The sequence below is a fragment of the Pelodiscus sinensis genome, chromosome 5, assembly GCF_052426305.1.
Source record: "Pelodiscus sinensis isolate ZL-2025 chromosome 5, ASM5242630v1, whole genome shotgun sequence".
NCBI classification, from domain to species: domain Eukaryota; kingdom Metazoa; phylum Chordata; order Testudines; family Trionychidae; genus Pelodiscus; species Pelodiscus sinensis.
In genome coordinates this window covers 67,182,049-67,207,629 of record NC_143056.1, presented here as the reverse complement: position 1 = coordinate 67,207,629, position 25,581 = coordinate 67,182,049, and the positions used below count along the sequence as shown (strand labels likewise).

Here is a 25,581-nt window from a genome sequence, read left to right as displayed (position 1 = left end):
AGCCCCACCAGCACCACACCCCAAAGGAAACTGTGCCATGAGGAAAGCCCATTTACCCACCAACCCTGATGCACCTCAGCTGCTGGGACAGTTACTGGGTGCCCCATGCTGCAGCCCTTACACCTCCAAAAGGGGATTCTTGTTAGTATCCTTGCTTCTCCCCTCCAAAGTCCCTACTGTTACTCCAGGGGAAAGGGACACTCTAGGAGGATAGGGAGTTTGCCATGCCACTGCTAGTCAGATTCAGGACCATGGAATATGATGAGGCCACAGTGGGACTCTATCTTATGGTGCAGGTAGGAACTCAAATTGCCTTCATTCAACCCTGTTTCCAACAATCTTTTCCATCTTTCAAAGGCCTCAAGGACCAGAGATTCCATTCTAAGCAGGCAGTGTGACAAGTGGTCCAGAAGGTTCAAATCTGAGCATTAAGTGTAAAAGGTAATCTACAGATTTGATTTCCTATATTTCTTCTTTCTTGCCATGAGATTTTGGCTGATGTGGAAAGACTTTCCAAAACAGTTATGTAAAGTCATTAATTTAGGAGTAAGAAATACTTGATTTTATTATTAAAACCTAATTTTTCATAGGTAATTAGCTCCTGATCCTGCAAAACACTTCTGCATATATTGAATTTTATAGCACCCTGAATAGTCTCATAGCCTTCATCAGAACTAATAAAGTTATGTAACTATGGGCATAAGTGTTCATAGGATCAATGCCTTATACCAGGAGTGGGGAACCTAAGGCTTGCCTGGCTCTGACCTCTGAGGCTTAGGGCCTTCCCCAGCATTGGAGAGCCAGTCCTGGCACTGCAGGCCCCCTCCCCACCGCCTGCATGCAGTCCCGGGCCCGCGACTGATTTTTCTGTGGGTCATTGGCCCCCAATGCAAAAAAGGTCCCCCAACCCTGCCTTATACCTTTATAAGCTATAATTCTGAGAGACTCGGTCCAGGCAGTGGGAGGGGAAGGGAACAAAAGAGGCTTTAAATCAACTTTGTGCTTCTAGAATTCTAAATGCGGGCCCCCCACAGCTGCCTATGTCATAGCTTACTCCTATCATGTCCCTTTCCAGCATTAACTGCTTGTTCTAGGGGCTGCAAGAAGTTACATACGATTGTTTCACTTGGGAGTTACAATTATTTCAGCCCCTTTGCACTGTGGGTATTCCCTAAGGGGAGGCCATTGTGCCTTCCTTTTGCCTGTGGAATGGTGTAAAGGGGCCATAGTAGAGAGAGAGAGAGAATCGGGACCATTTTTATCCTTAGCATGAAAATTCTCCATGTTGGAAGCAACATCTTCGTATGTATTTGTATAGCTCCTAGTACAATGTGATCCTGATTGGCATGTCTGAGCATTACCGCAACATCAGTGTTAAAATAACACTGCTATTGAAAGGCACAAGCAATCCATACCTGGAACATGGAACTGTTGGGCGCTTGCACATAAAAAGCAAGAAGACAGGAGTGACAAACCCTTTAAAAATATATAAATTTGGGGCGAGCAATGGAGACTGTGAATCCAATTTCTAAGGTCTTGAAGCAGTCCAGGCACTTAGTGGAAAAAATCCTGTAAAGAGGCCCCAGTACCCTGCCACAGCCCCGGAAGAGGACAGTGATTGGGAACGGAGCAATTACCAAGGGAATACTGTATCCATGAGGGGAAGCTGGGTGATATGAAACAGCAAATGAGCTTTCTAACTTCTGAAACCAATGTATATAGCCTGCTAACTGATCCACTAAGTCAGGGGTGGGCAATAATTTTTTGCCAGGGGCCACTTCAGAAATTTTTGAACTAGCCTTGGTCTGCATCGGGAGGGGCAGGGCCAGGATACTTCCCTGCTTCCCAACCTCCAGACCATAATTGGTCTGGGGTGGGGGAGCACCTTTGCTGCCCCCCCACCCCACCCTCGAGTTTCCCGTAGGCGCCCATGCCCCTGGTGGTGGGAGGAGACTTTGGCCTGGGGGCAGAAAGGGGAGTGCACTATCAGGGCATGGAGGACGAGAGGCGCACACAAAGTCTCCTCCTGCACCGCCAGGAGCACGTGGTACTTCTAAGCACCGAAAGCTTCTTTCAGGGCTGAGGAAACTTCACATGCTCCCCTACCCCAGGCCCTGATTGGCCTGGGGGTGCGGCAGGGCCTTCACAGGCCAGATCAACCCAGTTGGCGGGCTGGATCCAGCCTGAGGAGGCCCTTTTTCCCCACCTTGGCACTTGGTGGAATACTCTTTTTTACTTTTGTGCAAATCTGAGAACTAGGGTTGCCAGGTGTCCAGTTTTGAACCGGACAGTCCAGTATTTGAGCTTTCTGTTTGGGAAACAAATAGAGAAAATATAAATGTCTGGTATTTTCTAAATAAGATGTAATGTAGATTGTGATAGAATGTCCACTGTGTCCGGTATTTCTGTTGAAGCCATCTGGCAACCCTACTGAGAACAATGAACGCTTCCTCTGCTCTGAGAACTCCAACTGGGTTATTTATTTTTTAGAACAGCTGACAAGAATGGAACAGGAAAGTTAATAATACTTTGTACTCATAGGATAGAGTTGTAGCCATGCTAGTCTGGTGTAGCTGAAACATCTTGTTAGTCTTTAAAGTACTACATAGTTCTGTCTTTTGTTTGTATTCATAGGGAGAGGCATGAGGATCTCGTGCAAAAAATAAAAACCCCATCCACATTGCTTGTTTTCGCACAAAAATCTCTTGCACAAAAAACAGCTTGAATAAATTGTGCAAATGAAGCACGGTAATATGCTAATCCGTGCTTCATTTGCATAGGCACGGCTGGCAAAGCCGGCAGTGTAGACGTAGCCATAGTGTTCGGAGTCCTTCTCAGACATTAATTTTGCCCTCCCACTATGCTACAAGGAAAGTAGGTGTTATCACCCCCATTTTACAAATAGGGACAGGGAGATACAGGCAAGTGAAGTGACTTGTCCAATGGACAGTAAGTCAGTAGCAAAGCCAGGAATCACATCTAGCAGTCGTGACTCCTAAGACATCTTTTCTAACTACTAGACAATACTCCCTCTATTCTAACAAAGTTTATTTCATTGTGACACAGAAGGACCTTATGCAAGGCCCTTTTATGAGGTTGTATTCAAAGAATATTTTCTACATGCTGTCTCAGACACTCTCTTAATCTACTCATCCAGTAGCTCAATGGGAAAGTGTGAAATTGGATAGGGAGTAGGGCATCAGTGGGAGGCACTGAGCTCCAAGGGCTGCTCCTGTACTTGCCTCTGAAAGTATGTCTACACAGCAAAGTAAGCTTAAAGTTAGTCAAACTCAAGTCAGCTGATCCATGTCAGGGAATCCTAGATTTGAGTACGTAGGCTGCATTTTAACCTTAGGGTAAGAATTTTCTCACCCATACTCAAATCTAGACCTCCTGCATCCAAATTGCAGTGCAGACATAGTCAAAGTAACCCAGTCCCAGCCTAATGCACCCCTTCCTATTTTAACAGTCTAGCCAAAACAAAGCTATTGCACTGTCCACCCTTTGTCCTGTGATGGTTGCTATTGATGGGACACAAGTGTCCACAAGGAGAAGAGAAACTATGTAATTAACTCCTCCCATGCCCATGACAGTAGAATGGACTCCATCTAATATGAGAAGTGGGCTCTTCACCTCTAGGTTAAGTCACATTGGCAGGGAAATGACCATGAGCACCTGTTCTGAGGATAATTAGGACATCATGCTCCAGCATGATAGTAAAATGAAACTTGCAAATTTTAATTTTTAAAATGGGTTGTTCCACAGTGGTATTTTTAGATGTGGGGGGAGGAGTACCTGTTTGTTTTGAAGTTTGACATGAAATGTAGATGTCAGAGGAAAAAACCCCATTTACCTACCCACCTCCTTAGCCTGGCCTCTGCCAGCTTCAGAGCAGTTGTGTGGACACCCAGACTAAGTCTACACTATAGCCTTTTTTCAGAAAAAAGCTATGCAAATTTTACCTCTGGTATCTCAGAAAAACCCTGCAGTCTAGATGTACCCACAGGGGGCTAACTGGATTTACATTGCTGTGTAGACATACCTCGACTGGCACCTGCTGGAACAGATGAGTACAGCAGTGGAAAAGGCCAAGAAAAATTGGATATGAGAAGAAAACGGGTGAGGAAACTACCACTCTGCCCTCTCTGGTTTCTCTTCAAGCCTCTATTTTGTCTGCCTGTTTTCTGTTCCCCCGGAACCATATAAAGAACTCTCTGGTAAGCACACGGAAGCCACCAGCATAGCTGCCAATAATCTTAGTTTAGCTAGGTTTTGAAAAACAATCCTAGGACTGAGGGACAAGCAACTGTAATATGGCCTGTGGTAAGCTTTTCAGAGCGGTGACTAGATCAGCAAGAGGGCAGAAGGCTGACCACAGAGTGGTGAGTGGCAGGAAGCAGGAAAGGGAACCTGAACTCTCATTGCAGGGAAGAAGAAGCCAATTGCCTGGGGCAGGGAGTGGGAGGGAGAGGAAGCAGAACAAGCAAGCGATAGGAAGAAAAGTGATGATATAATGCTTTCCAAGGATTATTTTCCATACCAGCCACAAGTCAGGCTGTGGTCCACTAGCAGGATTGTGTATTTTGCTGTGTTTTCCATGACTCCTCACACTACTAAGAACATGTCTCCAAAATGCTCATAGATCCGGGAGGTGGAATCTGCTTTATAAGGGCACTGTACCTGTCTATAGCTACCATCCTTCACATTGAACAGAAAGCTAACCAAGAGTGGGAGAAGGGAACTGGAAAAGCAGTAGGAGAGAGATGAGGAAGTGTGGGAGAGGGAATGTTAGGGCCTCAGAACTGAGCAGGGTGGATAAAAATCAATTATTTTTAAATCAGATTTTTTTAGTTAATAAAATACTAGATTTTTCACTTAAAAGCAATAGATGATACCAAATTGATCAAAATAGTTAAGACCAAAGCAGACTGTGAAGAGCTTCAAAAAGATCTCACCAAACTAAGTGATTGGGCAACAAAATGGCAAATAAAATTTAATGTTGATAAATGTAAAGTAATGCACATTGGAAAAAATAATCCCAAATATACGTACAATATGATGGGGACTAATTTAGCTACAACTACTCAAGTGAGAGATCTTGGAGTCATTCTGGATAATTCTCTGAAAACATCCACTGTGCAGCGGCAGTCAAAAAAGCAAACAATGTTAGGAATCATTTAAAAAAAAAAAAAAAAAGGGATAGAGAAAAAGAGAGAAAGGATCTCAATGCTTCTATATAAAACTATTGTACACTCATATTTTGAATACTGCATATAGATGTGGTCACCTCATCTATATATATATATATATATATATATATATTGGCATTGGAAAAGGTTCAGAAAAAGACAACAAATATTATTGGGGTTTGGAACAGGTCCTATGTGAAGAGAGATTAAAGACACTTGGACTTTCAGCTTAGAAAAGAGGAGACTAAGGGGGGATATGATAGAGGTCTATAAAATCATGACTGGAGTAGAAAAAGTGATTAAGGAAAAGTTATTTACTTATTCCCACAATATAAGAAGTAGGGGTCACCAAATGAAATTAATAGGCAGCAGGTTTAAAACAAACAAAAGGAAGTTTTTCTTCACTCAGTGCACAGTCAACCTGTGGAACTCCTTGCCAGAAGATGTGGTCAAGGCTAGGGTTAAAAAAAGAGCAAGATAGATTCATGGAGGTTAGGTCCATCAATGGCTATTAGCTAGGATAGGTAGGAATGGTGTCCCTAGCCTCTATTTCTCTGGAGGTGGGTGAAGGGGAGGGATCACGAGAAGATTACCTATTGTGTTCCCTTCCTCTGAGGCATCTGATATTGTCCACTGTTGGCAGACAGGATACTGGGTTGGACAAACCATTGGTCTGAACCAGTATGGCCATTCTTATGTTAGATGACAATTAAATCTTATCACAAACATGCTACACTTACAATCTCATAAGGATAAATTAATGATTCTAGTCTGTCCAGCCTAACTATCAGCACTTGCTTCTTGAAAGTTTGGGGTTTTCAATTTCTCTCAGTAAACTAACGTGCAAAGATAGAAACAGGCTGGATAGGATAGTTTTTGTTCTGTGCTTAGGTGGAGGACCTGAGCCAAGCACAGCAGAGTTTGACAAGACATTGTCTAAACCAGGGATGTTATATTGCAGTTATCTGACTAATCATGTAGTCGATACAGTTTGTATCGACTACACGATTAGTCGATAAGGACTGCTCTGCAGATCCACAGTGGGGGTAGCTCCAGGAACCAGCTTGAGCCAGAACTGAGCAGTCCCAACTCATGCTGGTTCTGAGAACCACCCGTGCAGTGGCTATGCGTTTTAAATGTAGTAAGAGCCACTGGGCTTTTACTATGTTTAAAATGCAGAGGCACAGCATCCTGGACCAGTGCAAGCCAAGACTACTTGGTCCCAGCTCACGCCAAATCCTGGCCCCTGCTTGCGGTGACCAGTCCTGCCTGCTGCGAACACAGGTTGCACCAGCATCAGTCCCTGCGCGTGGGCAGCCCAAGCTGCCGCGGACAGGGGCTGCTGCTAGAGCAGCCTCTGCCCACAGCAAGTCTCGGCCCGCCATGGGAAGCAGCCTCCCCTATTCACAGCAGCCTCCCCTATTCTCCCCTCCATTAGAGGCAGCGGGAGATGAGGGAGACAGATGGCACAGCAAAGCCAGTGCTGGGGGAAAACAGTTTTTAAGCCAGCTCCCCCCAGCACTGGCTCCTGTTCTCCCCCCATTTACGGCCTCTCATAGACGCAGTGGGGGCGGAGAGGGAGAAGAGCAAGTAGTCGATACTCCAGTCGACTACCCAATAAGCTTATGCTTAGTGGACTGGAAAGAAAAAAAAGACATTATTCAGCACACATGGCTTCCTATATTCCTCTTATACTTTTGCCATAAAAAAACTGTCATGGCTTCTAGGTATCAGAGGGTTTGTCTACACTAGGAGATTAGGTCAAATTAAGATACGCAACTTCAGCTACATTAATTGCATAGCTGAAGTCGAGGTACCTTAATTCAACTTTTGGCATTGTCCGTACTGCAGGAAGTAGAAGGGAGAACACTCTCCCTTTGACTTCCCTTACTCCTCGTGGAAGCAGGACTACTGACATCAACTGGAGTGCCTCTCTCCATTCAAATTAGCATGTCTTCACTAGACCCACGAATTTGAACCCCGGAAGGTCGACAGTGGCAGCTTCGATCTTCTCTATAGTGTAGACATACTAAGAGAGACCTTATCTAGGAATATTTTGAAGAAATTAATTCCCTCAGTAAAAAAGAAAAATGTGTCAAGTGTAAGCAGTGCAAGAAGGAGATGCAGGGCTTAGCTGCAAGAATGAAACATCATAAGGAAAATTGCTTATTGGGACAAAATGCTGTGGATGAAGATATGAAGATGCCTGAAAAACAATGTGGGTCAACTTTGCAGTGCATCATTATTCAAGATGCTCTGTGCCTTTTAGTATAAGTGTGATTTAACAAGTAAATTCCCAAACTATTTGCTCCATTGGATAGTGCTAGAAAGTTTGGCTTAACTAATACTTACGGCTCGTTTTATTAGATTCTAAACCTAGTTAACGATCACCCAAGTATGCAGCACTAAAAGCTGCAATAAGAGAAATCTAGAGTTGCCAGTTGCCACCAAGTGCCATTCTCTTATTTTATATTACATATTATAATATACAGGCCATCCTTGCTCTAAGTCCAAGATGTGTTCCAAAAACCTTGGATTTATAGCAAAACTGAGGAGAAAGACAGTCCCCACATTCCCCTCGCACACTAGAAACTAGTGGGACCCAGCCTAGTAAATATTCATAGAACACTACAACTGGAAGGGACCTTGAGAGGTCATTGAGTGCAGTTCCCTACCCTCTTGGCAGGACCAAGCATCGTCTAGTCCATCTCTGATAGATATTTATCTAACCTGCTCTTAAATATCTCTAGAAAAGGAGATTCCACAACCTTCCTAGGCAATTTATTTCAGTGTTTAACTACCCTGACAGGTAGAAAGTTTTTCCTAATGTCCAACCTAAACCTCCCTTGCTGCAGTTTAAGCCCATTGCTTCTTGTCCAATCATCAGAGGCCAAAGAGAACAATTTTTCTCCGTCTTCCTTGTGACACCTTTTTAGATACTTGGAAACCCCTCTCAGTCTTCTCCTTTTTAAACTAAACAAACCCAATTTTTTTAGTCTTCCCTCAGAGCTCATGTTCTCTAGAGCTTTAATCATTCTTGTTGCTCTTCTCTGGACTGTCTCCAGTCTCCAAGCTCATGTTCTCTAGAGCTTTAATCATTCTTGTTGCTCTTCTCTGGACTGTCTCCAGTTTCCATATCTTTCTTGAAATGTGGTGCCCAGAACTGGACACAATACTCCAACTGAGGCCTAATCAGCACAGAGTAGAGCAGAAGAATGATTTCTCGTGTCTTGCTCACAACACACCTGTTAATGCATCTCAGAATCATGTTTGCTTTTTTTGCAATCGTGTCACACTATTGACTCATATTTATCTTGTGGTCCACTACAACCCCATGATCCCTTTCTGCAGTACTCCTTTCTAGACAATTGCTTCCCATTCTGATTGTTCCTTCCTAAGTGGAGTACTTTGCATTTGTCCTTATTAAACTTCATCCTATTTACCTCAGATCATTTCACCAGTTTGTCCAGATCATTTTGAATTATGACCCTATCCTCCAAAGCAGTTGCAACCCATTCCAGCTTGGTATCATCAGCAAACTTAGTAATCATACTCTCTATGCCAATATCTAAATTGTTGATGAAGATATTGAACAGAACGGGTCCCAAAACAGCCCCTGCGAAATACCTTGTTATGGCCTTCCAGCATGACTAACCATTATAACTAGTCTCTGAGAATGGTTATCCAGCCAGTTTTGCACCCACCTTATAGCAGCCCCATCTAAGTTGTATTTGCCTAGTTTATTTTGTGTGCTCCCATACCGTGGTGGGGCAGCAGGAGGGTGGGAGTGCCAGTATGGGCTCCCCACTACTGGTGGGGAGCATTGAGCCTCGGGGGCCAGATCCAGGCACATTGGGAGCTGCCTCTGGCCCCCAGGCCTGAGGTTCCCCACCCTTGCTGTAGGGATTACAGAGAAACCCAAGAAAGGGGCTGAATTAAGGAGGTGGAAAAGACTGTTCTGTTAACAACATGAGGAAAACTCTTAAATTGGAAAGGGAGAGGTTGGGTGCTGTGGTAGTTTCAGCTGAGAGAATCAACAATAAGAGGACTCTCCTTTCTCCATTTAAGATTGTGGTTTTCAGGAACCTGGGCCTATGTAATTTGCTGCAAGAAGCTTTCTTCCTCTCTTTGTTGAGAAACTCTAGCAACAAAGCTTTTTTCATTGCCACACTTTGACTAAATATAAGAGGCCTAGCTGTGTCTTATGACTACTGCTCTAGGTGCATAAATCAGTTAACGCAGGCAGTAGAAGGCAAAATGACTTGATCAATAGAGCCCGGCAAATCCATGTACAGTATATGAATGTGGATGGATACGGATGTCCACAGCTAATTTTTGCTGATATGAATGCGCATACACATTTTTTATCTAGAACCCTGCAAATTTGAAGATACCTAAAGACATCCACAGATGTCAATGCAAATATTAAAAAAAACAAGCTGCAAATGCAGATAAAAATTGTATATCTGTGCAGGGTTCTAATAATCAAACATCTCCACAATCAGCTAGAGCCCAGGACACCCACTGCTGTTGTAGCAGTGGAGGTGGATGGGAGCCCTGAGCCCCTTTGAACCACCAGACTCTGGAGTAACTGCCACCTTTGCCTCCTTTCCTATTGGCAGGCATGTTCTCAAGGTAGGCATGTAAGAAAATCCCTGAGCACTATGTCTCTTTGGCAGAGGATGCTAATTTAGCATCACGAGCAGATTATCCCAATTTCATCATTACTGCTGTTTTACAAGTCAAGTGTCCAAAGATTACCCTTGAAGAATTTTTTAGTCTAACAGAACTATCCAGAAGTGTGGTTAACACAGAAACTAAGGCCTTGTCCATAGTACCAAGTTTTGTCTCAAAAACTGTTTTTTGGCAATGACACATCGAGAGTGTACACACTGCAATGCTACTTTTGTCAGGAAAAAATGCCAGTTTCCATGACAAAAAACTTCCAACCCTTGGAGTACTTTGTTAACCATAAAGGGAGGGGAAAAGAGCCAGTGTAAACTCTGCCGTTTGTTTCGTTGACAGAACTGTCTTCCGCCAGTATCCTACAGTGCCTGCCTTGATCCTTCTGGCTCAGTGTTTTGATCTCTGCTGTTCTGCAGGCATGTGCCGCTCCCTTTTCAAAGCTTCAGGGAAATAATCGGACAGCTGAGTGTGTTGTTCCTATAGGGAACAAACAGCAAAGCATGGGAATACTCCAGTTGTGCTCTGCACTAGTAACACAGTGGCATACAGATTGCTGCTCCCAAGGGGGGGGGGGGGGGAGAGACTGATGTGCTGCTTTGACATTCCTCAGCACAGAGAGCTCACTCATGATGCTGCTCAGGGGAAGTTGAGGAGGTTGTGGGAGAACTCAGAAGGAATCCCAACATGGGCAACGATCAGCTCCGCCTTCCCACCACACTGCACTGTGGGATATGTACCCACAGTGCTTTTGCTCATAGCGAATGGTGACTCCTGTAGACATGATCTGTCAGCAGAGCAAGTAAGCGTGAATACCCTCTAGCGATTTTTGTTTTGTTGATTTTTGGGTGTCAACATAACTTTTGGCAACTAAACTTGGTAATGTAGACAAGGACAAAGATGCCTTATCTGTTCAGAAGCCACTATAGTTCTTACCTGTATCTCTTCTGTTTCATCCACCAGAAGGAAACTTGCAACCTTCTCTGTCATCTTCTTCCTCTTGGTCTCTTCATCCATCCCTTCTTCCTCTTCCTCTTGGGGTTTGCTACCATGGTACATGGTAATTGTGTGTTTCCTTTTGTTTCCCCCAGTGTGTGTCCTCTTCTGACACTCCATGCACAGGTTTGTTTTGCACATCTGGCACCTCATTGCTGCCCTCTGCCTGGATCCTGTGGTATTACTGTGCATTATATTCCCATTGGCACCCTTGCAGTTGTCGCAGTAAGGGACATGGCCAGGTCTTATTCGGGTCCGTTCATGGTTTCGCAGCCTTTCCTGTCTGTGCAACTCCTCTTCACAGCGCTGGCATTGCAGGCTTCCACACTCATCGCATTCAAAGACTGCTTCATCAGTCCCACTACAAACATAGCTTTCCTGACACATGAGTGCTGTGTTCAGTCCCTTCTCCACCAATGGAGCATGAGCACTCATTTTCAGCTTTTTTTTTTTTTTTAAGTCGTATGTATCTGAATTTTTTTTAATGGAAATGTACACAGATTTTCAAGAGCTTCCAGTTGTAAAATTTGTGTCCACAAGGACAAAAAACTGAAAAAAAATACAGAGGATTCTTAACTTTATAAACAATGTAGCAAATGCTGAAAAGATTTGTACCAGCCTGAACAATGATTCCCTCTCTCCGCACTTACCCCTCCCCCCCAAAAAAAGCTTAAAGTCCAGATGAAACTTTCTGTCTCTAAAACAACAGTATACAGGTTCGTTGTTTCAACTGCTGACCTACAGAGTTTTCCACTTAATTTGAAGCTGTAATTTCAGCAGTGTAGAGAAATAAGACTGGAGTATTTCAATAGACAGGTTCAAATGTTTCCCTGGAACCCCTAGAACTGAGAGAGAGAAAAAAAAAAGATTTGTTTTAATTAGTAACATATGACAAGAAAAAAAATGAGATAACATTAGAAATGCACAGTGCAGAGCATTGTATCCCTAGACATTTCTCACTCCAAAGTTAAGCTCCTCCCTCAGAGTTTGCAAAACTCCAGGGACTTTCCTGATCTGCTTTCCCAGACAAAAAATTAAACTTGTACGCTCATCCCTGCAATGCTGGATACAAAATCTGTGTTATTGTAACCATGCTAATGTTTGTGTCCCTCACACACACAGTATTTCCAAAATTTTACCACCAAAACAAATAACTGCTACAAAACACATTGCCGATCAACTACTCTTTGTCAGAACACATTTATTTACAGTTGCCACCCCACACAGAATGCTTCCCATGACTAAGTCAGCTAATCTGTCATTTAACAGGTCTTTCAAAAAAACTTTTTAAAAATAGAAGCTGACGACATTTGTGGCTTGATTCTTCGCTTACCTTATTTTTTCTTTAACATTTTAAACGCTTGTTTAAAGCAATAATTTATTAGCAATATAATAAGGCAGGAGATAGCTGACAAGGAATGTTAGACTGCAGTCATACACTGTTTACACTTGTGTTCTGATTACTCCATATACAGACTCTGCCTGGAGCTAAAAACAAACGTTTTCAGTAGCCACTTCATATTTTCTTTAAACGATTTTACATGTATTAAATAACAGAAGTATCGGCTGATTGCTTGCTTTATGCTTTCATCAATCACCTACCTTACACCCGACTAAACCACATTTTGTCATTTGATACACTAGCTTTTAAAAACAGCACTATTTCCTTCTGTTACACCATACACAACACTATCATCCGGCAGACGGGTTTGCGAGGGGGATGGGATATACTGTGACTTGGAACAAAGAAGCCACCCCCCCCCCCCCCCCAAAATAAGGGACTTCACGACCCACTCTATTGTTTACAAAACAGCAGGCACCTTACTCCTCCTCTTCCTCCAGCCAGTACTTGGTGACTAAGGGGGGTCAAGTTCCAGCCGCCTCTTCCTCCTCCTTTCAGCAACCAGGGGGGGAGTCTGCTCCGCTCCTTCTTTCCCACCACGTAGAGGTAGGGGGCCCGGGATGGCTGTCAGCCCCGCCAGGCGGGGTGCCTGTGCGAGTCCCTTGCTCCTCGCCTCCGTCTCCCCTTGTTGTCAGTGGAGATCAGCTGATCGCAGGAACTTCAGGCTGATTTTCTCGCCGCGAAGGCAGGAAGGAGCGGAGGCGCCCAGGCACGCCGGGACTTGTAGTGCTGGCAGCCCGCGCCCGCGTGCCTGGGGAGCCGCGGGCGGACTGCAGGTCCCAGCGTGAGCGCCGCCAAAGGAGACGCTGCCGGCGCGCGTGGGCGGCCGGGAGTTGTAGTTCCCAAGGTCGGCTCCGCGCCGCCCGCAGAACGTGGCCGGGGTGGTGACTTGGGGAGGAGAGAGGTTGTGCCGAAGCTGTGCTTTATGTCAGGGACCGTGGCTGTTTCGCCTTCACCCCGTTCTCACACTAATAGCAACCCCCCTTCCGTTAGGCCTCAGGTGGAGTATTGTGTCCAGGTCTAGGGCCACATGTCAAGAAAGATGTGGAGAAACTGCGGAAGGTCCAAAGAAGAGCCACAAAAATGATTACAAGTCTAGAAGACATGACCTATGATATGAGTTCACGCTGACCATATGTCCTGAATTTTTTGGGACTGTCCGATTTTAAATACTCTGTCCCAGTGTCTCCATCTAGGGTTGCCAGGTGTCTGGTTTTGAACCAGACAGTCCATTATTTGAGCTGCCTGTTTGGGAAACAAATTGAGAAAATATAAATTTCCAGTATTTTCTAAATAAGATGTAATGTAGATTGTGATGGAATGTCCACTGTGTCCGGTATTTCTGTTGAAACCATCTGGCAACCCTATCTCCATCACGTAGTGAAATGTCCCGGAAAGCCCCGCCAGCTTGTGGGAAGAAGTGACCAAGTCCGTACACTGCATTGTGTCTTGTGTGGCGCAGCACAGCAGCAAAAGTATCCTCCCTTCTTCCCTCCCTTTCCTCCCACAGAGCACATGGGCGGCGCCATTGGAACTTTGCAGGTGGGGGCACGTGGTTTCTGGCCACTCCCCCACGCACTACCCCACCACCTCACACCGCACAGCTCCCTACCTCCCCCACAGGACTGTCTCTGTCACATGGGGCCCCTGCGCTGCCCGTGCAGTCTCCTTCATGTGTGCAAGTGGCAGCTAGTTCTTGTTACAGCAGCCGCTGCTGACCCGGGGGGTGAGAGAGGGGTAAGGTAGCTGGGTCCAAGGCAAATGGCACTGAGCAGCTGTTCCAGGACCTTGGCACTTTTGAATTGCCACCTGAGCCCCAGCAGAGGCCGCACGGAACCCGGGTGGGGACGTTCAGCCTTGGTGCCCCCATGCATTGCCACTCTCTCTCCCCCTGCCCTTCCTCACCCATCACGAGCCGAGTCTGGCGGGGAAGGTTGAACATTCTATACACACACACACACACACACACACAAACCCTCCCTCCCTGCAGGAAGCCCGACCTGGTGCTGCAGCCTTGTGGCTGCACTGGGATCCCTGCTGCTTGGAGGGGTGTGGGGGGGGGGGGCTGAGTACCCTCCCCTTTCCTATCCCATTGGGGAAATGACAGCGTGATGTCTGGAGGCTTTCTCCACTGCAAGGGGGTCTGAAGCTAGATGAGCATCCCTCCTCATGCCCGTACCCTACAACCAAATCCCCCTCACTCCCCCTGCCAAGACCCCACACCCACAGCTTGCTCTGACATCCTCCCATGTTCCTGCTGCACACATACATACCCACGCCCGTCAGATTCTGTACCCTCCCTTGATCCTCCATGCTTCCTCCTGGCCAGACACCCTGCCTCAAGCCCCTCCTGGCCAGACACCATCAGAGGCGGTGGGCTAGGATAGGGGAAGCTGCTGCAAAGCAGCCTCTGCCCGTGGTGAGTCAAGGCTCACTGTGGGCAGAGGCTGCTCAGGCAGCAGTCCCTGTCTGCGGGTGTCCTAACAGGGAGCTTGGCCCCTCGCAGACAGGCTGCCGCCGCCAAGCAGCTCCTATTCATAGTGGTCTGGGATGTCTGCTGTGAACAGGGGCTGCTGGACTCAGCACGAGCTGGGACTGAGCAGTCCCAGCTTTTGCTGGTCACTGCGCCTCTACATTTTAAATGTAGCAAGAGTCCAGTGGCTCTTATTACATTTAAAATGCAGAGCTGCAGCACGGGTGACTTCTGGAGCCAGCATGAGCCAGGACTGCTGAGTCCCAGCTCCAGACAACTCCCGAAGCTACCAGGCCAGCCCACAACATTTTGGCACCTGAGGCAGGGAGCTCAAATGATGCCCCCATTCCCCCATGGTTGGGCCAAAACTTTGAAAGGTCTCAATTCTGCTTTCTTCCTGTTCTTCTCTAGAGCAGAAAGAATAAATATGCACCAGCAGCAGACACAATTTTCTACACTCTGGGTTCTAGTAGCACCCACCCACAGTCTGGCACCTGAGGCAGCCACCTCAGTTCACCTCATGGTAAGGCCAGTCCTGGAAGCTACCCCCACTGCAGCTATGCAAAGCGGCACTTATCAACGAATCGTGTAATTGATACAAATTATATTGGCTATGTGATTAGCCTGATAACTGCAGTTTAACATCCTTACATTGAACTGCAGTCTTCTCTGTCCCTTCCATTTGCCCTGTGGGGCTGGAGCACCAGAGGAGAGAGATGTCTCAGTTGGGAGCCAGGTTAGTGACGGTTGGGGTTTTTGGAGGAGTTTTTTTGCTTCTCACTTGTGTAGTCCCCAACTGATTTTTCTGTGGGTCAGTGGCCCCCAACCCAAAAAAGGTTCCCCACCCATGCCATAAATAAAGAAAACATGCTAACCTTTTGAGTTGGACATAATTAATGTTTTACTTTATTTAAAATGAAGTTTGATAAACTAACACGAGAAAGTTACAACACTTAATCTATGTAATAATTTAAATTAAACCATTCTCCCTAGCTGCAACACTAGCAAAGAGGCTCGGGCTTAATTATGTAATTAACCCTGAGTTTCCATTTGCAACTGGTGGTCTGTGGAAAGGTTTACATTGAGCCAGGTGGGTCACAAGCCAAAAAGTTTGAGAACTACTGAAACAGAGGCACCCTGGACCTCTTCCTCCAAGTTAATGCAATGCAAGTTGGATTAATGCAATTGCAGAATAGTTTCATGGCGGGGGAGTCCTATGGGGCCCAAACCCATCCCTATTAGTAATGGACAATGGAAGGAGTTTTTTTGGGGGGGTCACACAACACCTTTTACTTCTGGTCACGTGTCCATCTTGACCCCAGAAGTAATACTTGATGTGACAGGTTGGCAGGGCCTAAGGGATTGGGGGTGTGACTGATGAGGCCGGGGGTGTGGCTAACATCCCAATTTTGATTCAGAAAATATGGTCACCATACCTATGAGTGAAGACTGGAAGAATTGAGTTTATTTAGTTTAGAAAATAAAAGAGTGAGAGGGGACATGATAGTAATTTTCAAGAATCTAAAAAGGTGTTAAGAGCAGGTTGGATAGACATCTATCAGGGATGATCTAGATGGTGCTTGGTCCTGCTGTGAGGGCATGGAACTGGACTTGATGATCCCTTCCAGTTCTAGTATTCTATGATTCTTGTAACCAATCACTGAAAGAGCCCCCCTCCTTTTCCCAGGTTGGGTTACCTCAGTTTTCACATGGGAGTTTCACTCAGAAGTCTGTGTGTTGCTGGGCTTTTCACTAGCCCCTAAGATCTGGGTGATTCTCACTGCTGCCATCAGAGGTGGGCACTGTACTTACCTTCAGGACCTTCACTGATGACTCAGTAACATACAAAAAGTCTTGCTTTCCCTCTCTAGCAGCAAAATTGGAGTGGATAAAATGGCACTAGTTCAGCTCCCACACTATCTCTGATGGCAGGTCCAGAGATGGAGAATACTGGCAGCTTGCCCAGCCTTATTTCCATTTCCAGGCAGGGTTGCCAGGTGTCTGGTATTCCCTTGGACAGTCTGGTATTTGCAGGCTCCGTCCAGTAAAAAAACCAAGAAATACTGGATATGTGAAATATCCAGTATTTTGTGTTTCCCTCGGACAAAAGCCTGGTGGGGACAATTTTTCCCTGCTGCATCTGAGTGGGGGTGGGGAAGTGAGGAGTGCAGCAGAGTTGTAGTGAAGGGAGGCAGGAGGGGGCACTTGCTGGGTGCCACACTAAGGGAGTGCTGGGCTGGGGTGGGAGCGGAGCGCATGCTGCTCTGGCCCACATGACCAGCAGAGACCTGGGAGGTGGCCACGTGATGCCTCCCTCAACACCAGCTGAGGCCAACCCGTAGCTGTTGGCCCCCAAAAGTGCAGCTCACGAAGTCACTCCTGCGCCCTCCTCAATGGCCCCCACCCGCCACTGGCTCCACTGGTTCCGGTTTCCCTGTGCTTAAAACCCCACCCCTTTTTTTTTCCTTGACAGAATTTTTTCCTGTTTTTTTTTTTTTTTGCGGGGGGAGGGAGGATGTTTAGTATTTTTGGTTAAACCATCTGGCAACCCTATTTCCAGGACAGCGAAGGAAAGAAATGAATGGCTCGTTTTCCACCACCATCTCAGTATCTTGAGCATTTGCAAATAATTTGGCCCTTACCTGTAGAAGCTGGAGAGGGTGTTCTAGATTTGATTTTGACAAATCAGGAGGAACTGGTGGAGAATTTGAAAGTGGAAGAGATCTTGGGTGAAATCATTAAATGGTAGAGTTCATTATTTTAATGGATACCAATTTATATCTTGATATCCATGGGTATAAATCTGTATTGCACAGGCTCTAAAGATAGGACATTTGACAAGAGATCTCCTTGGCTTAACCAGGATAGCTCCAGTTATCTGAAACTCAAAAAGGATATGTCTAGATTACATGCCTCTGCCGACAGAGGCATGTAAAATAGGCTACCTGACATAGTCACTGAAGTGGGGATTTAAATATCCCCGGTTTCATTAAAATAAAAATGGCCACCGCACTGTGCCGGCTCAGCTGATCGTTGGCACAGTGCGCGAGTCAAGACGTGGATTGGTCGACAAGGGAAGCCTTTGTCGACCGCTCCTGTAAACTTCGTTTCATGAGGCATAAGGGAACGGTCGACAAAGGTGTCCCTTGTCGACTGTTCCGCATCTTGACTCGTGCGCTGTGCCGACGATCAACTGAGCCGTCAGTGCGGCAGCCGTTTTTATTTTAATGAAGCCGGGGATATTTAAATCCCTGCTTCACTGACTATGTCAGGTAGCCTATTTTACATGCCTCCGTCGGCAGAGGCATGTAGTCTAGACATACCCAAAGAGTGTAACAAAAAATGGAAACCAGGACAAATTACAAAGGAAGAATATATATTAAAAAAACCCACACAAGTGTGATGGGGAAAATTAGAATGACCAAGGCACAAAACTAGATTAAACTAGCTTGAGACATAAAGGTAATAAATATTCTACAAATATATTAGAAACAAGAGGAAGACTAAGGACTGTTACTCAGGGTATGTCTAGACTACAGAGCTTTTCTGGGATACCTCTGATATCTCAGAAAAACTCTGCTGTGTCCAAGGAACGCATCTGCTTTTCCAAAAATGTTTTTGGAAAAGCAAACATGTTTTTTCAGCATCCCCGTAAACCTCGTTTTATGAGGAAGAAGGGATGTTCTGAAAGAAGGGTTTTTTCTGACATTTAGCCCTGTGTAGACAGGCCAAATGTTGGAAAAGCCTCTTTCGGAAGAAAAGCGGAATTTGCGTATCTTTTTTCAACTTTTCTTTGTAGTTTAGACATAGCCTCAGGGTTCTTGCAGCTCAAAGCTCTTGGTAACTTTACTCTCTGCAAGGTAGTGTAATGAAATAAATCAAAGGAGACATAGATGTCCAACTGATAGATGGTTGGCACAGATTGGACAACACAAGAATGCTTTCACTTACAGCTAAACTTTACTTAGTCTTTTTCTTTTGCTATATTCTAAAAATTCAGTTAAATTCCTCGACACTGAGGGAAGCCAACACAAATTTATCCAACTCAAGATCCACTCAACTCAAATCCATAAGACAATCACCTGCAAATTCAATCATGTGAAGCATGGGTAAAGCATGAAGCAGAAAGTGGTGTGCTCACTAAAATGCACAATTCTACGTATATAAAGATCAAAAAAAGAAAGAACACACTAACATGTAAGATAATGAAGAAAAACAGGAGTGAAGTCACTATACAACTAAGTTGCTAGACCAAGGGTGGCGATAATTTTTGAAGTGGTTGCAGGCTGCTCCAGAAAGGGTAGGGCCTCGGGCGGATGGGCTTCCATAGAGAAATACTTTTTTAAAAAACCAAACAAACCTTATTTCCCTTTTTCCTGCTCTTGTTATGTGGCTTTTCATTCATGCTTCTGGCCATATTCCAGTTTTTTTTTTCATAATCCAAATATTCTTGAAGGAGTAGGGTCTCCAAATATAAAAATCCTCCATATTGGATTATCAAACTTCTACCTGTCCTGATTAAGCTAGTTCCGGTCAGAATACTGATTTTTGTAAATTGCCGAACTTCTTGAAAAGTATGTGTAGCTATGAAAAACCATTTTCAAATATCATAGTTAAAAACGTGTTTTAAATATTAATTTCTGTTGTTTTAATAGTCTCTTAGAAGACTGAAAAGAAGTAATTACAAAAAGCAGTGCAGATAATAGGGCTGTCCTTCGGATTTATGAGGCTCTATGCAATACTATTAAACAGGTATGCCTATGCCAGATGGCAGCCAGGTACGTGTGTGTGTGTGTTTGTGATTTTTTTAGAGATGTGGTTTTATAATCTTCATCAACACACTAATGAAATGCCTTTAAAACTAATTTTAAACTAAGGTCCTGTTGACTAACACAAAAAAACTGCCAGTATATTCTTGGGGCTGGCAAATGCCTGTTAAAAGGCTTCATTACCACTTTAATGGCTTTTTCTCAGATTAAATGTTCTGTTAACAGAGCTGACAGGCTTTTTCACTTTTAAGTAAACTAGATTCTCTCCAGAAGAAGCAGAGCCACAGAACAGGGTTAGGAAGAGACCAGTGGGTGAACATTAAGATCCTGTGGTGCCCCAAATTTTCTGGTACCCAAACAACTGCATATTCTGCATATGGATAAGGATGGCCCTGGCAGATAAACCAATGTTAAATAATATTTTACTTATTGCTTATATCGTAAGATATACAGTAATGCAAAATTTAGACTGAGTGAAACTTACAACTTGCAACAAACTTCCCTTGCAACAAACCCCGTTGCCAGCTTTGTCCACATATTCATTCTGCTGATACCATTATTGGACCTAACCAAGTGAGTTATAAGATCAAGAACACATATTCCTGCGCATCCAGAAATATAATCTATGCTATCATGTGCCGAAAGTGTCCATCTGCTATGTACATTGGACAAACATCTCAGACACTTCGCCAAAGGATTAATGCCCACAAAACAGATATCAGACAAGATCACAAAGAAAAAACAGTTTCTTGCCATTTTAACCAGAAAGGACACTCTCTCAATGACTTAAGAGAGTCCTGCATTCTGCTACAAAGACCTTTTACATCTGCACTTGAAAGGGAATCCTCTGAACTGTCATTCATGTTAAAATTTGACACTCTCCAACAAGGAATGAACAAACACTCAAACTATCTTACCCATTACCAAGATAGCTTTCCCAATTATCACCTCTAATACCATTAACTCACAAACATCCCACTCTCCCCACCTCTAATATCATCAATTCACAGACACTTACCTTCCTCCCCCCCCCCCCCCCCCGCATCCCCGTCCTGTTCCGAAATGTGATTTGTCCTTTTCATATGTGTTCATTTTTTTAATTGTATCCTTTGGTATATATGGTTGTGACTATTTTCTTCCACTATTTGATCTGAGGAAGTGGGTCTGGCCCACGAAAGCTCATCATCTAATAAACCATCTTGTTAGTCTTTAAAGTGCTACATTGTCCTGCATTTTGCTGAAACTTACAGTGAAAGAGGAATTCTGCAAGGCTTGCCAGCATGAACAGCAAGGAGAGTGTGAAATGGCTGGAGCACATTTCTACCTCTGCACTTACCTCCTTCATAATCTAGGACACCCCATTTCTCTTTCTACTTAAATGGTTTTATTTTGTAAAAAGATGATAATATTTCTCTATGTTTTAAGTGTAAGGTTTAGTTATGAATGTTCAGTGATATATGCACGTGTTCAGGAAGGTATTATAAATGTACAAGGATTATTTCACCCATTTTACAAATTGGGAAATGGAGGCATCTAAATCCCTTAATTAAATTAAATTACATTAAATGTAGATAGAAAAGCATTGTTGTGGAGGAAAAGAAGAAGAATACCACTGGGTGTGAGAGAGCTGTGCAGCTAAGGTTGAATAGGAATGAGGTTAAATTAAAATTAGGAAGATTCTTCTCTTTCTGGATTTCCCAGGCTCTGTGGCTGTGTCTAGACTGCATCCCTTTTTCGTAAAAGGGATGCAATTAGACATATCGCAATTACAAATGAAGCGGGGATTTAAATCTCCCCCGTTTCATTATCATAAAAATGGCTGCCGCTTTTTTACGGCTTGGAGCTTTGCCGGAAAAAAGCGCCAGTCTAGACGCGGATCTTTCGGAAAATAAAGCCTTTTCCGAAAGATCCCTTATCCCTCTTAAAATGATCCCTTATCTTAAAATGAGGGAGAAGGGATCTTTCGGAAAAGGCTTTATTTTCCGAAAGATCCGCGTCTAGACTGGCGCTTTTTTCCGGCAAAGCTCCGAGCCGGAAAAAAGCAGCAGCCATTTTTATGATAATGAAGCGGGGGAGATTTAAATCCCCGCTTCATTTGCAATTGCGATATGTCTAATTTGCATCCCTTTTACAAAAAAGGGATGCAGTCTAGACACAGCCTGTATCTGTAGAACCCCCATTGTCTTCCCAAGACCCTTTTCACTCAGGGAAGTATTGGAAAGAAATTCGTCAGGCTGAACTTTGCGACAATTCCTTCTGTCCCCTTCCTTGAAAATCAATGCATAGGCTATATTTGAAGAAAATAGGCGTAAATAGTTAATGATGGTTGTAAATAATAGTTTAAAATATGTGTGAGAGAGCACAATCTATCTTTTGATAGATTCGCAGGCTGCAGCTTAGAAAAAACATAAGGGTTCATTTATACTTCACCACTGTAACAAAGACTTTCCTTTAACTCAAGGATTTTGGGCTAAGCATATGAGTTCTAGTGTTGACTTTAAATTTGGAGAATGTTACTTTGCATATTGCAGAAACAACTTTAATTTTGCACTCTGTATAACTGTCTTCACTATACAACAGATATTACTTATAACAATCAACTTCAAAAATGGAATTAGAAAATCAATACATTCTGCAGGAAAGCTAACTCTCTTTTCTCTGATAACTAAGTAATGTACTAGGCTGGGTTGGGCAAAGTATTCTGAGGCCTACAACTAGTAAACATGAAATGGACAGGGATAAACTGAATATGTGATTGGCATCTGGAAAGTGGCGTTTCTGACTTACAAAGAAAGGGTGAATAGCCAATACAGGCAGTCCCCGAGTTACGCGGATCTGACTTATGTCGGATCCGCAGTTACGAATGGGATTTGCTCCGCGTCTTCCTGGTCTGCTGGAAACCAGCAGACCAGGGAGACGGGGAGCAAAGCCTCTGAGGATGCCGGCAGCGGGACAGCCGCGTCGCGTCTGGGCTGTCCGCTGCCCGCGTGCTCCGCGGCTTTGCTCCACGTCCGCGGTATGTGAGATAATATTTATATAATAGGGAGTAATAGGTGAGCAGGTGAATGTGGGAAAGAAGCATCGTACATGAACTTTATTAGTGGACAACTGGTGTGATTTCTTGATCAGAGAGACTAGTCAGGATGGGGGAGGGTGGCGTATGAGGCCTAAATATTTAGGGTAAAGAGCAATACATAGATGTTTATACCAAATAAAGAATGGGTGAACTGGTGTCTGTGTCAAAGTACCAAAATACCATGGATTTCTTAATAAGGTTCAAAATAAGGAACAATTAAAATTGTCTTGTGAATTATTAGTACATCTAGAAGTGGTATTGTGAATTTCAATTTTAATTTTTTTCAGCAAGATTGTAGCCTCAAAAGGAGTAAGCAAAGAGCTATGATCTGAGAACATGAGATAGGAGCCAGGAATTTTAAGTGTTTTAATACTGCCTTTCATCTTCAGTTTTCCTATCTGTAAAAATGAAGATAAAATTTGTCTGCCTCACAGGTCTATAGTGTGAATATATTAATGTTCATAACACATATTCATGACTAAACTGCTAGATACTATATATATTTGTATTTCTTAGTAAGGCTGCAAGTCTATCAGGGAGGTCATGGAAGACACAAATTCTGACTTTCCAGGACTTCCAAGTCTTCTGCAATTTGGGCAACCCCTGGGTTAGCCACGCTGGCTGCTAGGGCAGTTTTGGGCAATCATGCCACCACTCCTGAACAGTGAGAATCTTGGGCCTCCCCCCCTGATCCTCACAGCTGTAGCAGAGGTCTTGGACCATGTACCACTGACTCTCCTAGCAGTCTGCCCCAGAGCATCCAAGCTTTAGACAAGGATAGATAGTACAAATCAAATAATTTTTGTTTACTGCCCATGACCCGTCCATGACTTTTATTAAAAATACCCATGATTAAAATATGACCTCATTTTTAGTTATGGGGAAGTATAAATGGTAGTTACTGTGTAGAGAAATAACTGTTGCTAATTGATGTATTACGCTATTTAAGTTAACAGCTAATAATAAAGAAATTTCTAAAAGAGTTGGGCATTCATAAAATAGTGTACTACTGCTCAGTCTTGTATCATGCACATCTGTAATTCCCTTTGCTAATAATTTATACAAATTTCATAGAAATAGCTTAAAGGGAAATGGTGCACTAGATTGATGTTTTCACTGGCCATCTGGCTGCTGAGGAGTATGCATGAAACAAGTTGGACGACTCAGTTTGGTATCTAATAGCTGAATGTTCCAACTTGCTGACACACTTGACAATCTTCTTAGCAGAAGACAAGGAGTAAATGTGCTATAGCAACTACAATATTGTCTCAGCTTCTATAAAGCAGGCCAACAAAAACTGGCAGGCTCTCTATAAAGGCTACTGCTCTTCTAGAACATCTGGCTACTTTTTCCAGCATTGTAACAAAATATATTAAATAGATTTCTTCACAGGACAGCAACTTAACCCCAAGCATTGCTCTTTTAATTACTTGTCTCTGTGATAGATTCTATCTCATACTCTCCTGAAAATTGTCTTGGACCCTCCCTTCTCACTATTGCAGCATAGGATAAACTGACCAATACAGGGTAGTTATATATTTGTAGCATAAGCACACTGCTGTTTTTGACTTGAGGTAATTAGCTATTGTATATACAAGGCTTGCTGTGAACACTGCCCCCCCTGAAAGTAGTTGGAGTGGATTGGTCCCCATCTTTAGGCCCTGATCTTGCAATGACTTGTGCTTATCTCTCGCTATACATAAAAAAGTGTTTCCTGACAGATGACAGAATGATGTCATCACATCATCAGTGTCTGCAGAGTGACAAGGGGAACCGGTGTCCATGGCTTGGGGCAGGACGGGAACATTTTGCTGCTGTGGCTGGGGTGATTTCCTCCCCTCCCCCAGGAGCAAGGCCAGGGCTGGACATGAGCGTTGGGGGCAGTATCCCAGGGGTTCCAATGGGTGGGAGTCCCAGCCCAGCCATTCTCCTGGCCCCACCTCAGGGGCGTCCTGGGCTCCCCCCGGCACTTGGCTCCCCTGCAGGGGGTGGCAGCGGCTCCTCACTGCACTCTGGGCTCCCCAGGGCCCTGGTGGGAAGAGGCTCCAGCTTCCTGCTCTGCCACCTCCTGCCCTGACTCCTGGGTCCCACTGGTGGGCAGTGATGCCTTGGTGGGTTCGGCCGCAGAGTGCTCAGCAATCTCTGCTTCTCCCCCATCCCTGCTGCTTTCCATCTAGCCATCTCTGGCCATGCTTCTGCTTCCGGTCCTGAGCACTGCCACTCTGCGACCCAATGGGGCAGGTGGGGGCCGCTGGCTCAGAGGCTGGCAGTGGCCGCTGGCCGAGGGGAGGTGGCGGTTCCCCATTGGCTCGTGGAGTGGCAGGGCCCAGGACCTGGAAGCAGGGCTGGAGGCAGCTGGATGGGAAGTAGCAGGGATGGGAGAGCAGCTTCCCCACCCGCTTACCCAATGAGCTGCCTCCACAAGGCCAACATCTCCTGCCAGGCATAGCACTGGCCCTGTATGGCTCTTTTCGCTGAGCTCGGGGAGAGCTGAGGGCAGCCCCATCCTGCTGCCTTTTCATGATGTGGGGGGGTTGGCGCATGTAGCGGCCAGAGGAGAGTTGGCAAGTGTAGCAAGCAGGGGTGTAGACCCCTAGAATTTATGTATTGTGAATATAATTCATGAAAAGCTTAATAAAGAAACGGTGAGGTAAAGTTAAAACTTTTTTTGTTCTATGTGACATGAGCTGAATGATCGAAAAACAGATTCTCAAACTTTTACTGTGGCCCATCGTCTACAAGGCGATCTGTCGCCTGCCTTTCACGCTCAAGGGGACTTCCTCGTTCCACCGGCCATGCCATGGTACCTGGTAACACAGTCATTGCCCATGGGGGCAAACAGTCTGGGGCGGGGTATCCTCTAAAAGCCCTTTCCCAGCTGGCGGGGGTCAGGGGCGCCAGTGGCACCGGGCTGGGCCCCACCAGCCGCGTGTGGAACACCAGTGTCCCCGGGCCGCTCACAGCGCGGGGCAGCGCCTGGGCTGGCAGGCAGC

At 44.9% G+C, this 25,581-nt stretch overlaps 2 protein-coding genes across 6 annotated transcripts in view; one reads left to right on the top strand and one right to left on the bottom strand.

Annotated features, from left to right (window-relative positions):
* The window catches only part of ZFYVE1 (zinc finger FYVE-type containing 1), a 41,856-nt gene extending 28,898 nt beyond the window's left edge, over positions 1 to 12,958 (bottom strand). Inside the window, exons 1-2 of one of the 5 annotated variants that reach the window (XM_025187489.3) lie at positions 12,689 to 12,958; positions 10,809 to 11,713 (exon numbers count right to left, since the gene is read on the bottom strand). In XM_025187489.3, the coding sequence (XP_025043274.1) occupies positions 10,809 to 11,303 (495 nt within the window). In that variant the 5' untranslated portion in view covers positions 11,304 to 11,713; positions 12,689 to 12,958. Of the gene's footprint in view, positions 1 to 10,808; positions 11,714 to 12,470; positions 12,617 to 12,688 lie in introns of those variants that run through there. The other 4 variants (XM_075927275.2, XM_025187491.3, XM_075927276.2 and 1 more) reach the window with 4 other exon arrangements.
* Positions 354 to 25,581, top strand: part of RBM25 (RNA binding motif protein 25) — a 68,444-nt gene continuing 43,216 nt past the window's right edge. The window contains exon 1 of the mRNA XM_075927272.2: positions 354 to 441. The gene's annotated coding sequence lies outside the window, so the exon portion shown is untranslated. The remainder of the gene's footprint in view (positions 442 to 25,581) is intronic.